General features: G+C 47.0%; 1 protein-coding gene and 1 long non-coding RNA gene across 3 annotated transcripts in view; one reads left to right on the forward strand and one right to left on the reverse strand.

Moving 5' to 3' along the window:
* Positions 1–3999: 3999 nt before the first annotated feature.
* LOC144370926 (uncharacterized) lies at positions 4000–5515 on the reverse strand. The gene is made up of 2 exons (XR_013431046.1): positions 5439–5515; positions 4000–4310 (listed from the first exon to the last, which is right to left on the reverse strand). It is a non-coding gene; the product is annotated as an uncharacterized LOC144370926 (long non-coding RNA).
* A 4931-nt stretch (positions 5516–10446) lies between these two features.
* The window catches only part of Bco1 (beta-carotene oxygenase 1), a 30498-nt gene continuing 26619 nt past the window's right edge, over positions 10447–14325 (forward strand). Inside the window, exons 1-2 of one of the 2 annotated variants that reach the window (XM_005318462.5) lie at positions 10447–10717; positions 13107–13235. In XM_005318462.5, the coding sequence (XP_005318519.1) occupies positions 10654–10717; positions 13107–13235 (193 nt within the window). In that variant the 5' untranslated portion in view covers positions 10447–10653. The remainder of the gene's footprint in view (positions 10718–13106; positions 13236–14325) is intronic. The other variant, XM_078032726.1, reaches the window with a different exon arrangement.

Here is a 14325-nt window from a genome sequence, read left to right on the forward strand (position 1 = left end):
CCAGGCAGGATGAAGTATCGTCACTGACTCACAGGCTGGGGCAAGGCTGGACAGAACTGGCCTCTTATCTCTGGAGGCCAAACTTCTAATGACTTCCATTAGAAAACTATGTGGAAGGCCACAGCAGTGATAATGTATCTCACAGGCTTAATTTATGTCCCTAAAGGAACACAAGCTTGCAGACATTCGGTAACAAATGCAGATCTGTGGGCTAAATTCCATCTGCACATTCTTTACATTCTGATGAATTGCAGGCTCCTGGGCAGGGAATTCGTCTTGGTGATGTCAGTTCTCAGTGTCCCTTAACCTTTGTGTCCTTGAAGCTCAACTGAAAGTAAGCAGGACATAGCTGGTCCCATATGTGATGCTTCTAATGATCTGATCAGTCCTCAGGACTTCCGAGTGGCATCAACGACAGGAAAGCAGAAAGATAGAGATTTGTTTCAATAGGGGATGGGGGCAAAAAGAACTAGAAGGATCTTTACATTCCAGTCTGGGCATGTAAAAATCCATTTTAACTTGGGTTCCCCAGAAGCCAACAAAGACAAGAATTTTAGTGCAAGCAATGTATTTGGGAAGGTCTCCAGAAACTGCCTCTATAGGAATTGGTGTCTTTGTTGATCATATAGAGAATCTCTGCCCTCCTTTAGATCAAAAAGACAACACATTCAAAAGAATTATGAGTTCTCCCATCTTGTGCGTCCTGTTCCCTTGAAGACAGGTATTGCCTAGTTTTCCTCATGTGTGTGGGATCGGTTCCCTGTACATCCTGCACTTCTGCTCAGCACTGGAACTCATTCTTTCCTGGGTCATGAATGGGTTTTCACATTGTCAAGGTGGAGGCTGAGCCCCTTTCCACTGAATGTCCTTCAAACAGATCTGGTGAAGTCCTGCTCCCTGAGATCTGTGGATATGACCATATTTGGAAACAGGGTATTTACGGATGTCATCAGGTGAAGGTCACACTGGAATAGAATGGGCCCCCATCCCATGATTGGCATCCTTAGAGGAAGAGGGAAATTTGGACACAGAGACACAGAGATACTGAGGGAAGGATGTCACGGCAAGTAAAGGCAGAGATCAGTGATGTGTCTATGAGCCGAGGTACACCAAGGACTGCAGGCGATCAGCAGAGTGAGAGAAGCAGTGAGGATCTTCCCCCAGAGTCCACAGGAGCACAATCCTGCTGGCACCTTGATTTTGGTCTTCAGGCCTCTCCAGAACCAAGAATAAATTTCTGTTGATTAAAGCCTCTGATTGTGGTAGTTTGATATGGCAGCCCTAGGACACCAAAACCAAATGACCATATAGCAGGCCATTCATGCAAGCATTTCTTCATTCGTTCACTAAATACTTGTTGAAAACCTACTATGTGCCTGCAACTGTTTAAATTTTACAAAGGAGAGTGACACGTGACACGATCAGGTTTGAAGCTCAACCAGGTGACCTGGAGGTAGTGGGGAAGGTGGATTGGAAGGGGTGGGACTGGAGGTAGGGAGGCCCATGAGGAGGCTGTTCTGAAGAGGTTAAAAATAGTGAGGACAGGGGTTGGTGGGCTGGAAGAGAGGAATAATCTTAACAATTACTTAAGAGGTAGATATGATGGGGTTGTAGTCCAGGCTCTAACCTGGGAGTCATTTTTTAAACTGAATCTTTGTCAAGTGTCATAGACTGAACTTGAAAGTACAGGATGGGAAATGGAAACCTTCCACCTCGAGTATAAGAAGACGTTCTTTTTTTCTTCCAATCATACCCTCTGCATTTCAATCTGGTTGATTCTACTTCCTAAGTGTGGCATATTGTTGTCTTATCATTATTATTTGCCTTTCCATCTCTCTTATTAGACTTTGAATTCACTGAGCTGTATCAGGAGCCAGGATTCTAGTTTTTCTGTCTCTAATAATCAACATGATACTAATCTCTGCTGCTCAGGAGGATTTTGTAAAACTAGTGGATCCTCTTAAATGCCGAGAGCATAACTTAGGGCCTTTGGTTTGGGCAGTTTTCTCTCCAGGAGCTCTAGGTGTAAGGATCCGGCGAATCGTTGGAGAAAGAGACCACAAGAGACCAGCTTCATGCAATGGGCAGGAGGGAGTTTATTGAAGAGGATCCTAATTCAGCGCGCGGAGGCTCAAGGCTCACTCAGGAAGGGAGAGCGGCCCAGAGCCCCCCCCCCCAGCAGAGGTTCAAGCAGAGCTTAAGTACACTTTTTGGAGAGGGCGGTAGGCTTTGCATACATCAGAACAAATCATCATGAGGCGGGGGAAAATTGAACAACAACTCTGAGACGTGATTGGCACATTCATTGGCGGGAACAGGTCGGGCGGGGGTGATTGGTCATTCCTAAGCGGGATACACATTCAAACTGATTGGTTCGGTTTGTGCAGTTGTCACAGGGCCCTAGGCTAAATGGCCAGTAGGGCGTTGTCTTACCTGTCTCAGGAATCTGGGTGTAACAGAAGAACTTAATAATACCTAATCTTTTACATTTTAATTCAAGCCTTCCAGCTTAGAAACTTTACCCTTTCATAGGGAGACTGGTCATTTCACAGGGGCAAACTGCCACCTCTGTGGGGACTTTGCCTGTCACCTTGAACCCAACTGTCTGAGATCAATGTTGTCTGTTTATCACCCTGGCTAATTAGAGGCACGATTTAGACATTAACTTAATTGGAAAACTGCAAAGTAATTTAGATATGATAACATTATCTCCAAAAGGGAAATATTAACTTATTTTAGGCAATAAAACTTTGTAACAAGAGATACAGAATTGCAAAATAAGGCTGTTGGGGTTTTTTTATATAGCCTCTAAAACTTCTCTTTTTGATTTCAGCTGTTACTTCTTAACCTCATGACTATTTTATAGGCTCACCCATCCTGTGTGATAAGTGATCTGAAGGAAGGAGAGCCATCTCCCCGACTCTTTCCCAGAATTACTGAGGTTGGAGGATCTGGAGAGAAATATTCCACCTCCTGCCACAGGGTGTGCCATCTCTGGCCAAGGGCACCACCTCATCCAGCTTCAGCCACTTCTCCTATGAAATGGGTAAATGTGTAAGGGTGAGAAGATGCGACCTGTGGCCTTCCCAGGGCTGGGGCACCCTGTGTGAACTCTGTGCCTTTATTAGCCTCGAGGTTCATGTTCTTCCTCCCTCCCAAAAGGAGGAGGCGAGGCTGCCCACTTGCCTTGACTATCTCACACCTCCCTGACCACAGTGGGCACTCCATACTGTGTGTGACTCCATACCAGGCCGTCCATGCTGCCATCTCTGGGCAACTGCTGAGGCACGTAGCCAACCCGAGCCAGCATGTGACCTGGGAGGGAGCCCAGGAGAGCCGGGAGCCTCTGTGGAATGTCAATCTCCTCTCCCTCTGTTCCTCCTGTTTTCCCCTCTCTCCCTTTCCCACCTGCCATCTTCTCCTGGCTTCTTCTCACCTCTCTGCTTCTTTCCCCAGCCTTACACAAAGCACCCCCAACCCTCCCCTCACCCAGAGCCCTATGTGGCCACCATGCTGGATGATGCCGCCGACTCTGCACCAGCTGCTGCCGTTAGTGGGACCTTTCTTCCCACCTTCTCCACTTGGCCCATGCCTAGTGACCCTTCAGGTCTTGGGTCAAGCTTTGGTCCTTGCAGGAAAACTTCCTCTCATCACCATGCACCTCTGACCTTGGAAGATTCCCCACTCCTTCCTCTGGGGGTTGTGATACCTGTGAAGAGGAACTGCCCCTGACCACAGGGGGCACTCCATACTGTGAAACCGATGAATGGATGAGCACAGGGACTCATTCCATGTTCACCATTGTCAGCCACAGGCTTCTCTGACATTGTACCCTCTAGGTTGGCTTGTCATTCAGTCAAAACTGCCTGACCCCCTTAGCCATCTTAGCAGCTCTCCTTACTCAGCACTGCCAATAGAACTTTCTGGAATTGTTATGTCTGCACTGTTCAACATGGAAGCCCTGGAGCCCTTGAAATGTGGCTACTGTGAACCAGGAACTGGCTTTTAAATTTAATTTTATTGCCATTAATTTATATTTAAGCTGAAAGGGCCACCATGGTTAGTGGCTGCTGTGTTGGACAGCACAGCTGAGTGTCTCCTGAGTGCCTTTGCAGAGTGTCATTACTTGACTCAGTACTCCATTGCCTGGGGTATAAAAGCCAAGTTGCTACAAACTTTCGACCCTATCTCAGCAGTAGTGGAGACAAACATGGTTGCAAGTCCAGACTCTGGAGTCAGGCTGTTGGGATGCAAAGTCCACTCCCAGGTGCCGGGCAACTTGCTTAGTTCCTCTGTGCCTCGCTTTCCCTCTGTAAAATGGGGTAAAACACCTGAGCTCAGGATTATCATAGGAGGATGTGGGTTTGTACAAGTAACAGGCTTAGAAAAGCATGATGCATGGATAACTCGCCCTGAACAGCGCTGTGATTATCCTCCTCTCCCCAGGTCCCTGCAGAGCCAGCCACCTCCCTGCTGTCCCCCTGCTAAAGTGGCTTATGGTTCACAGTGGTCCTTCTGCATAGAAGCTCCACTCCGTGCTCTTGACCCATCCAAATCCTTCCCACTCTCCAGGGCTCAGCAGGGCACCCTGTCCTCCAGGACACCTTCCTTCGCAGTTTCCAGCCTGGGTAAGTTCTCCCTCCTGAGACACCTGGACACTTCCTACCTGTGCCATCTCCCAGAGCAGCAGGATTGGCTGCTGGTCATTGCTCCCTGGGTAACAGCCAGCTAAAGAAACTTAAAATACACGACTAGGTCATCGGTATTTAGTTTTCTTCCAGTGTCAGGCCCTATTGTGTGCATTGCAACTACTTAAAAGTAGTATATTCAATCATTATATATAATCATATACATTATATATAATCATATACTATATATATATATATATATATTCCCTTTTCCAAGAAAAGAAGGGAAAGGAATATGACATGAACTCCTACAATATTTAAAGCATCCATGACAGACGCAATCACAGAGTTCACACTGTTTAAGCTTTGCAGTCTGCCAGTGAAACAGGTGTTATAATTCCCATTTTAGAGATCAGAAAACTGAGGGTCTGAGATTTGAGTGAGTGGCTCAGAAATTTAGCAAGTAAGTAAGTGGAAGGCTGAGGCTCAAATGCTAAGGGTCTGTGGGGCAGCTAGTCCCCAGAGGTAGTCCAGAGGACCTGCCTGGTCAGACCCCATATTCCTGCCCATGAGCAGACCCTCCCCACTGGCTCTTGGCTGGCCCAGTGACTGGCACTGAATGATAGGAAGCCGTGGAGGGGAGTCTGTGCCAGTTCTGGGTTTGGCCTTGTTAGAGACTGGATGCTTGTGCTCCTCTCTCTCTTTAGATGCCCACTTTTGGAGCCTTTGCTCCTGCTGGAGAGACCAGTGAGGGGGCAAGGACAGATCCCAAGGCTACAGGGAGAGAGAGAGGCCTAGGCCCCCACCTACCTCCCAGTCAGTCACAGCAGCTGTGTGAGGACCGCAAGCCCTGGAAGCAGAAGAGCTGCCCAGACATGCCAGCCAACCCACAGAAGTGTGAGAGAATAAACACGGTGGTTGTTTTAAGCCAGCACGTTTGAGGGAGATTTGTTACTCAGCACTGAGTAACCAGGACTCTTGCGTAAGATGTGCCGTTTCCTTCTCCGTTCCCATTGCCCAAGTCTCTTGCACACTGGCCAGTTTTCAGGCCCCTTTTAAGGAAGCAATTGCATTACAGAAACAGTAGCCCCTTGCTCTTGCTCCCTTATCCACTCATCTGCCCCAACCAGCCACTCTGAAAGGTGGGAAGCGCTTTTGTGTAGTGGCGAGGGAGATGCACTCAGTGCGATCAAGTTGCGTCATGACTGTGAGGCTAAAAAGTAAGATTTCTAATGCTGCCCTGTAGGGCCATGGAGGGCTGAAATGAGACTCGGCAAATAGAACACAAGGCACATCCCATGGCGCATGTCAGGCACCCAGCAAAGAGGGTTATGGGAGCGGGGTGGGGAACAGGCCAGGAGACTGCTCTCCCCGGGAACATATCCCTCATCCCACTCTCCCCAGATCAGTAAAGATGCAGAACACAGGGGCAGAGCTGTGCGGCCAGGGCTCCTTGGGAAGACAGCAGTGGCTGTTTCTTGTTGCTCTGATTAGAAAGAGGGAGGACAGACGTTTGGCACAAAGACATCAGGAGAACCTCCACAGGGCACCCAGCCCCTTTGGGAAAGTGCACCCAACCTGGACCCCAAACAAAAAGATCATCGTGGGGGTCTAAGAGGTCGGTCTGTCAGTCACCTCTACATTCCCAGAACGTGGCACACAGCAGGTGTCAGTTCCAGGAAGGCACAGAATTTTTTTTCCTGGTTTATTCCCCACTCTGTTTCCAACCGATAGTAGGATTCGATAAATTTTTGAATGAATGGATGTGAGGATGAGTGATATTCTGCCTCCAGCTGACATTGTAGTTGCCTATCCCAAGCCATCCCTTCTGTTTCTTTGCTCTTAAAAACCAGATTTGAGTGACAACCTGCCACCCCAGAAGAGACTATCAATGAGCTTAAGGAAATTAAGACTGTTCTGTTCCTCTTTGCCAGGGTGTCGGAGACCAGCTCCAACAGGGGGTCTCAGGAGACGAACGGATGGTGAGGAGTCGGCGAAAGAGGGGGTGGAGAAACAACACAGAAACCAAAGTGAAGGTGTTGATCCCAATCTTTACTTGTGAAGTTGATCATATATACTTTCCATTTTGGCAGGCTTACAGCACTTTGTGGTTATAAAACAGGAATCATTATTCAAACAAAACAAAATATTACATAGCTACAATTAGAATAGAAGAATGTATCTTGGCTTATGCATAAGCAAGCATTTGTACTTTCAGTTCGTGTTTTGCTTTGAGCTGTTCTGCTTAGTTAACTTTTAATAATAGTTAGAAATGTCCCAAACTATTGGCCTATACCTTGACTATTCTTTCTTGACTTACTGACTGGAACCAGTGCCATGGTTATGGCAAGTAGTTGATTTGTTATTACTTTTAATCAAACAAAAGTAAGAGCACAAACCATTGTGCACAGGAACAAGAACAAGTTGCCCAGTACTAAGCACTAATCTATCTTCTTAACATTAATTTTTCTTCTCTAGATTTTAATTTAATTTCTCAAAAACTTCCTTGACAGGAATACAGGGAGTTTTTCTTTAGACATTAACAATTTATACTCCACAGCTGAATCATTGCATTTAGAACAAACAGATCTATGCTTTAGAAGTAGTTGCATTAATTGGGAAAGTCATGATTTTTCCTTTATATTTAATGGTCATATGAGAAATCAAAACTATACTTATTAAAGGAATACAAAAACAAATCAGCCCATTCCCAGAAACATACTGCGCTCCTCCAGAGGATGGACGCCTTGCGCCATCCACCTCAGTAGGGCCTTGCCATTGCCTGAGTCAGGGGAGGGGCGCAGCACCAGGGATTGGCCCAAGGATGGTCACCTGATAAAGTTGAGCCAATGGGATTTAAGAGAAAAACTGCTCAAGGCACCCTGGGAAAGATTGTCCTCCAGCATAAAATGAGAAATGTCAGGGCGAAAAAAGGCCTCCGTTGTCCCCACCTTGCCTCACTGATTTTTGCACACCACTTGTGAGGACCCAGTTCCTGGAGCAGAGACAGTCATTTGTAACCAAACCTGAACAACCTAAAAATGAGGATCCAACCCTTGGAGGATGGCCATGAGGAAGTTGGGAACAGCCACTGACCAGAGAATGACCCAGATGAGCTTGCAAGGGACCCAGGATCTCAAGCTCCAGATAGCTACGTGACTGAGGTCAATGCACATCTTTGGGGTTTCAGCAGATGTCCTGTTACCTGCAGTCAAAGTATCTTCCCTTCATTGCTGATTCCTAATGACATTATTATACACCAACCTTTGTTCCCAAATTTATTCAGTGAAGCCCCTGACCTACAGGACCTCAACATGTGACCATTTAGAAATGGATTTTTCAAAGGGAGATTGTGTTGAAATGAGGTCATTAGGGTGGGCCCTAACCCAGTCTGACTGATGTCCTCATGAGAAGAGAAAACTTGGACACACAGAGAGAAACCAGGCAGCGCACAAAAGGAAAGATCATGTGAGGACACAGGGCTGAGGGGAGGTGCCGAGGGGAAACCATCCCCATCCACACCTCAATCTTGGTCTTTGAGCCTCCAGAAATGTAAGAAGATAAATTCTTGTAATTTAAGTCACTTGGTCTGTGGTACTTTATTATGACAGCTGGAGCAAACTTATACAGATATCAGTCATTATGATCCACTTACTATCACCACTATTTAAAAAAATAGCTTTATCTAACCATGCATTATCCCTGGGTTATGGTGGGGGCCTAAATAAGAGAGCTTATCATTGATATCATAAATGATGCAATAATATCAACCCAAGACTGTCTTCTTGGGGTCTATCCCCCATCAATGAATCTGTCCATTACTTCATTCAGTAAAAATCCAGCCAATATCCCTCATGCCTCAGAGCTGTGTGGAATCATCGGTGTGTACTTTGAAGCCAGGCTACCAGCTTTGCTTTCTAATTCAATCTCTTTGTTGCTGTGACTTGGAGCACACGGTTGGTTTCTCTGTGTTCTCATTTCTAGAACAGTGCAAGAGGATTCATCTCATGGGTCAGCAGAAGGCCAGAGTGAGATGTGCAGGTAAGGGTTCTGCAAGGAACTTGACTCACCGTACTCTGTGGACAGAGGCTATGGCTTTTCTGAATTTACAAAGAGGGGCAAGGAAGAAAAACATGGTCATATTTTCAACTGTTTAACTTCGCTGGTGTTCTCCCTACCAGCCCTGTGACAAGGGCATTTCCACCCCAATTTTGCAAGGTAAAGCAAGGCTCCCAAGGGTAATGTGACAGTTATTGCAGTTATTAGATCTCAGGCTGAGATGCAAACCCAGGCCTTCTGATCTCCAAGCCTGGGGCAGTATCACCCCAGCCCAGCCTGGCCCTCAGGGTATGCCAGACATTCACACAAGATGCAGCTCTAACAAGCTAGGAGCAAAAGCCCCGATGAGGACGCCTGTGTTTAGACCCAACTGTGGAATAAACTGGCAGGTTATTATTCAGCTTACTGGACACATGGGTCAAAGGGAAGGGTCTTCTAAGAGAATGGGAGAAAAGGGCAATGACATGGATTGACATCTCTCTGGGGCAGGGTCTTTAGCTAGACCCTTGATTTACAGTGGCCTTGAGACTGATCATCACACCCCGCTTCACAGTTAAGGAAAAGGAGACTCAAAGAGGAAAACCTGACACGGACACACAGAACAGGGATGGACTGGAATTCAAATCTACTACCAGCTGGAACATGCGGCCTCTTTCCCTGGATCAGGGCTCCGCCATGCCTGCTGCACATGTTAGGATCATCGGGAGACAGTTTTGACAACGCTGGTAGTTGGCTCCACCTTCAGAGATTCTGAGACAGGGGGTCTGGGCCGGGGGGTCTGAGCCAGGCCCAGCCTGGGCACTTTCAACCTCTCGCCAGTGATTGAAATGTGCAGCCGGGCAGGAGGTACAGCGTGCGGGGACACTCAATTCTCAGCCCATTCTCAGCTGCATCAAGGCCAGCACTGAGCCTTTTCTTTCTCTTCAAACAATTTTATTTTATTTTAGTTAAATGTATTTTTAACTGATATATCAAACATAAAAATTGCATGTGAACGGGGTTCCGTGGGATGTCTCAACACGTGTACACGCTATGCGATGATTAAATCAGGTACACCACAGCCTTTTTCTCTCTACCCATAGGGAATGGCTGTTCCCCAAGCAATGCGAGTTATGAGTTCATTCTCTTCGCCTGATGCTCACAGAAACTTCAATGTAGATGCACGGCAGTGGCATCACGTCAAGAGACGTGAGTATTGGGAAACTCCAGAGTCGGAGGCAGTCACTCTTTGCCATCCTGAGGGGCCAGGAAGCTGGTTTTTTAACTATTCTTCAGTTCCCAAGAAGTCTCTGGTTCCCTGGACTTATGTTTTAAACAGGTATGTGACGCGTTTTTATCTTTCCTTCTTGCAAAAAGAAAATAATGAATTAAGTTGCTTTTTAAATGATTTGTACTGGGGGAGCATCAGGGCTCCTTTTTAAAAACAAAGCCCAAAACTCCCTTCCCCAACTCTGCAGAAGGCTCTTCCCACGGGGCAGCAGGCGTGCGCGTGACCAGTGTCCTCAGGCGCCTTTGCTGGTCCTCACAGTCCCTTTCTGTTCTGATCATAAACACCTCCAGCACTCGGGATAGATTACTTCAGCCAACTAACTAAGCAGAATGCCCTGCTTTCTCTCCACCATTCAGAAAGGAGCTTTCCTCGGATAAGCCAGAAGTGAAAGGGGAGAGGGAGGGTCGGGGACACACTAACAGGATTAAAGATTAGCCATGGCACATGGCTTGGGAATTGACCTTTGACCGAACATCTTATAAATAACTCCAGCACGGCAGCTTCCCCTGTGAGAGCAGAGACACCAGGCCTTCAGAGGGAGACCAAGCGAAGCGGGAGGGAGGGTGGCTTCAGGACCCACCCTGATGTAAAGACCCGCGGGGAGGGAAGACCTGAAGGCAAAGCGGGAGGAGGAATAGCAGCTCCTGAGTGCACAGAAACCCGTTCCCTGTGAATCCTCGCTCTGCAGCCAGCAGGATGGATTTGATATTTGGCAAGAATAAGAAGGAACAGCTGGAGCCCGTGAAGGCCAAAGTGACAGGTGAGCATTTTGTACCATCTGCTGACTCTGCTTAGACGGACATGTGTTTTCTTGAATGTGAATTAGTTTTGGAAAGTCTGGGAGATATTCTGTAGGGGCAAAATGACCCATAATCCAGACATATTCTCTCTGATGATCTGGGTGTGCTTTTACACATTTTAAGTCCATTTCCAGGGATAGAGAGAGTCCTTCTCGCTATCTCCAGGAAAGGGGTGTTGGGAATGCTCCGGTTCCTCATACGCAAGGGCATCAGGCTGCAAATGCAGCCATTCTGAATGCATGCTGTTTTGCAATGTGTGCATCCTAAACTGATTTTATAAAGCAAATAAGCAAGTGCGAGCTCCTGCCCATGCACACGCCAATGTGGAGGGCATTGCAGCCTGACATGAGCTGTTCTCAAGTGCCCACAGGTGTGGCTTCAGCCTGTGGACACCTGCAGATCCAATAAGAGACGTAGAGAGGCCCTGTCAAGAACCACTCTTAGCCAGATTTGAGTCTCATTTTTTCCCTCTGCCATTTCTCTTGCTCTCTCCTCTTGTGGGTTGCCTCTTTCCTGGGACCATCCTATCTAGACTCTGAAGGGCTGTTGCTGGTTCTGAGCTCTCAGGTCCCTGTAATAGCAGTCCCTCAGTTCAGAAAACAGCTGCTGGGGCAGCCTGGGCACCTGGCGCTTCTGTCTCCCCACAGATGGATCGTGGATGGAAAGTCCACTGGGATTTTTTCCGACTGCAGAATTGCCTTAGAAGTCTTTCAAAAGAAAAAAATCTGCTCTTATGCCTATTTTTCATGATTACAAAGATAATATTCAATGTATGATGCTATTCTGTGTGTGTAAGTATTAAATTATATGTATAATTTGTAAGTGCAAATTAGAACATAGAAGGAAACATTTGGGTCTATTTCCCTGAAGTTTTTATAAGACATAGATATTTTATATTTGAGAAATATAAATAAACATAATATTATGTTTGAAAAATATAAAATTTTAATACACAAATAAACATTTACTGTTAATTTTTTGTATGTAAGAAGAGAGCCTGTGACCCTAACCTTTGTATGCTAGGATCCAGAACTTCTTGCCATGTCACTGTACCTCCCCTTACAACTCATGACCCATGACTGCATGGAATCCTTGGAAATTTTATAAAATAAGAATCTTAGAACCTGAGATGCTGAACAGACTCCAAAGATCCTCTAGAGCAGCAGTTTCCAAAGCAGGATTGTGAGACCTGTGTGGTCACCACCTCCTGGACATTTGGTCGCAGCACAGAATCTTGGGCTCCCCCAGCCCAACTGGACCAGATGGTGTGGGGTGGAGCCAGCGTCTGCATCTTCACAAGCCGCCTGGTGCTTCTAGCAGAAGGACCTGTGCTCTAGCTCAAGCCCCCTTCTTCACAGATGGGGAAACTGAGATGGGAGAGGACAGTGAGTTGTCCGAGGCCAGGCAGCCAGCAGAAAACAGGGCTTCTGATTCTTTGTGCAGACCTGGAGCCCTGGGTGGAGCCCAATCAGCTGGACACTGCTGGTGATGGACAACCTGAGTTTGTGCCTGTGGGGGATCCCTGCCCAGGAGGCCATGCTGAGGCTGTGGCTTCACCTAGATGTTCATTAAAACAGGAAGCAGCCCTCAGGGAGATAGGAATGCAAAGGGACCTGTGTGGGGGACTGGCGTGTCTGCCGCAGTACCCTATCTTAGAGCAGTGCTCACTGTCCAACAGAATATGGTGCATGCCACGCTGGTACTTTTAAATTTTCTAGTAGACACATTCAAAAAAGTAAAAGGAAACTAGTGAAATTAATTTTGATAGTGTATTTAACACATTTCCAAAATATCATCAGTTCCATATGAAATCATATGCAAAAATAGCAAGTGAGATTTTTTTTTTCATACTGTCTTCGACATCCAGTGTGTGTTTTACCCTTACAGCACATCTCAGTTCTCACTGGCCACACTTACATGCTTAATCACCACACTGGGTTGCCATCTGCCATGTTGGATGGCACAGCTCTAGGATGTTCTTTCTTGTGCCTTTGTAAGGCAAACATTCTCCCTCAAGACTGCTAGGTTGCCTCCTCCAAGAAGCCCTTGCTCATTTCTGCTCTTGACCCCCCCAGAGGAGGTTCTGTTCCATGCAGCACACTTTGCTGGGCCTAAAGTCTTGCCTGTGTCATAGTGTATGTTGTGTGTCTCCTCTTCTGTCTCCTCCACGGACAATGAGCAACTTGAAGGCAGGGACCATGTCTATTTATCTTGATAACTTCAGTGCTAGCAAAATACCGGGCACTTTCTAGAAGTATCTGTGGAATAAACAAGTAGGTGCAATGATCGGGGTAGGGCTGCCCAATCCCCCTTCCTCTCTCTGGCAACTCCACATTCTTTCTTCAACAGGCAGGATTCCAGCATGGCTTCAGGGGACCCTGCTTCGCAACGGGCCTGGCATGCACACGGTGGGGGAGAGCAGATACAACCACTGGTTTGACGGCTTGGCCTTACTCCACAGCTTCACCATCAGAGACGGTGAGAGTGTTGCAGCTGCCACCGCTGCGATCTTGGCCTGAGACACAGGTTTATTCTCTTTCAGTTACAGAGGTCAGAAGTTGGAAATGGGTCTCGCCTGGCTAAAATCAAGGTGTTGACAGGGTTGTGTTTCTTCTGGAGACCCTAGAGCAGAATCCATTTTCTTTCCTTCTCTAGCTTCTGGAAGCTGCCTGCATTTTGGGCTAGCTTTCTTCAAAGCCAGCAGCCCAGAATCTTGTAGCCCGCCACCACCTCATACCCCTTGCCCTCTCTCCACTGTCACAAACTCCCTTGTGATGATGCTGGTCACCTGGATAATCCAGGATCATCTCCCATCCCCAAATCTTTCACTTAATTATACCCACAAAGTCCCTTTTACCATGTCAGGTGACAGATTTACAGGTTCCAGGGACCAGGGTGTGAACATGTTGGGGTGGGGCATTATTCTGTCCACAGCAAGCACAAGACTCTCTGGAAGGGTGTCCAGGGTTCTCCCTCAGTTCATCTTGCAAAATAAGATGCATTTTCAATAAGGTGGGCCAGGGCGCATGGAAGATTGCAGGCTTTGGATTCAGATATACATCAAATCAAAATATGAAGCATCTTTGGATTCAAATATGCATCAAATCAAAATATGAAGCTGTGCTGAAGAGCAAAGCTGAGCATCCTTCTCAACAGGCAGGGACCTGCCAGGCCGCTTGAGCACTGAATCAAATATACCTCTGAGCAGAACTCTAACCAGGACAATGACAGGTGTCTGGCTTAAGACATGCACTGTGAATCCTTGGCTATTGGCCACCAAGCTGGTTTGTCACTTTGGTGGCTCTCATGAGACAAGTTCTTAAAGAAGTCCTGGCTGGTTGCATAAGACTATAGCATGTCACAAAGAAGGCAAGTCTGTGCCCAACTGCCCAGGCATGGCGAGACTTCAGCCCCTGCATCCCAGCATGGGTGAACTGTGGTCCCTGAGCCTCGGCTTCCTCGTTGGGAAAATCATCCTCCCCTAGACAGCTGTTGTGATGGTTAGAATTTGTAGCAATTAGAATTATCATGAGATGTTGAGGAAGCACCTAACACTGGCCCAAATGCA

Source organism: Ictidomys tridecemlineatus, chromosome 15 (assembly GCF_052094955.1).
Source record: "Ictidomys tridecemlineatus isolate mIctTri1 chromosome 15, mIctTri1.hap1, whole genome shotgun sequence".
NCBI classification, from domain to species: domain Eukaryota; kingdom Metazoa; phylum Chordata; class Mammalia; order Rodentia; family Sciuridae; genus Ictidomys; species Ictidomys tridecemlineatus.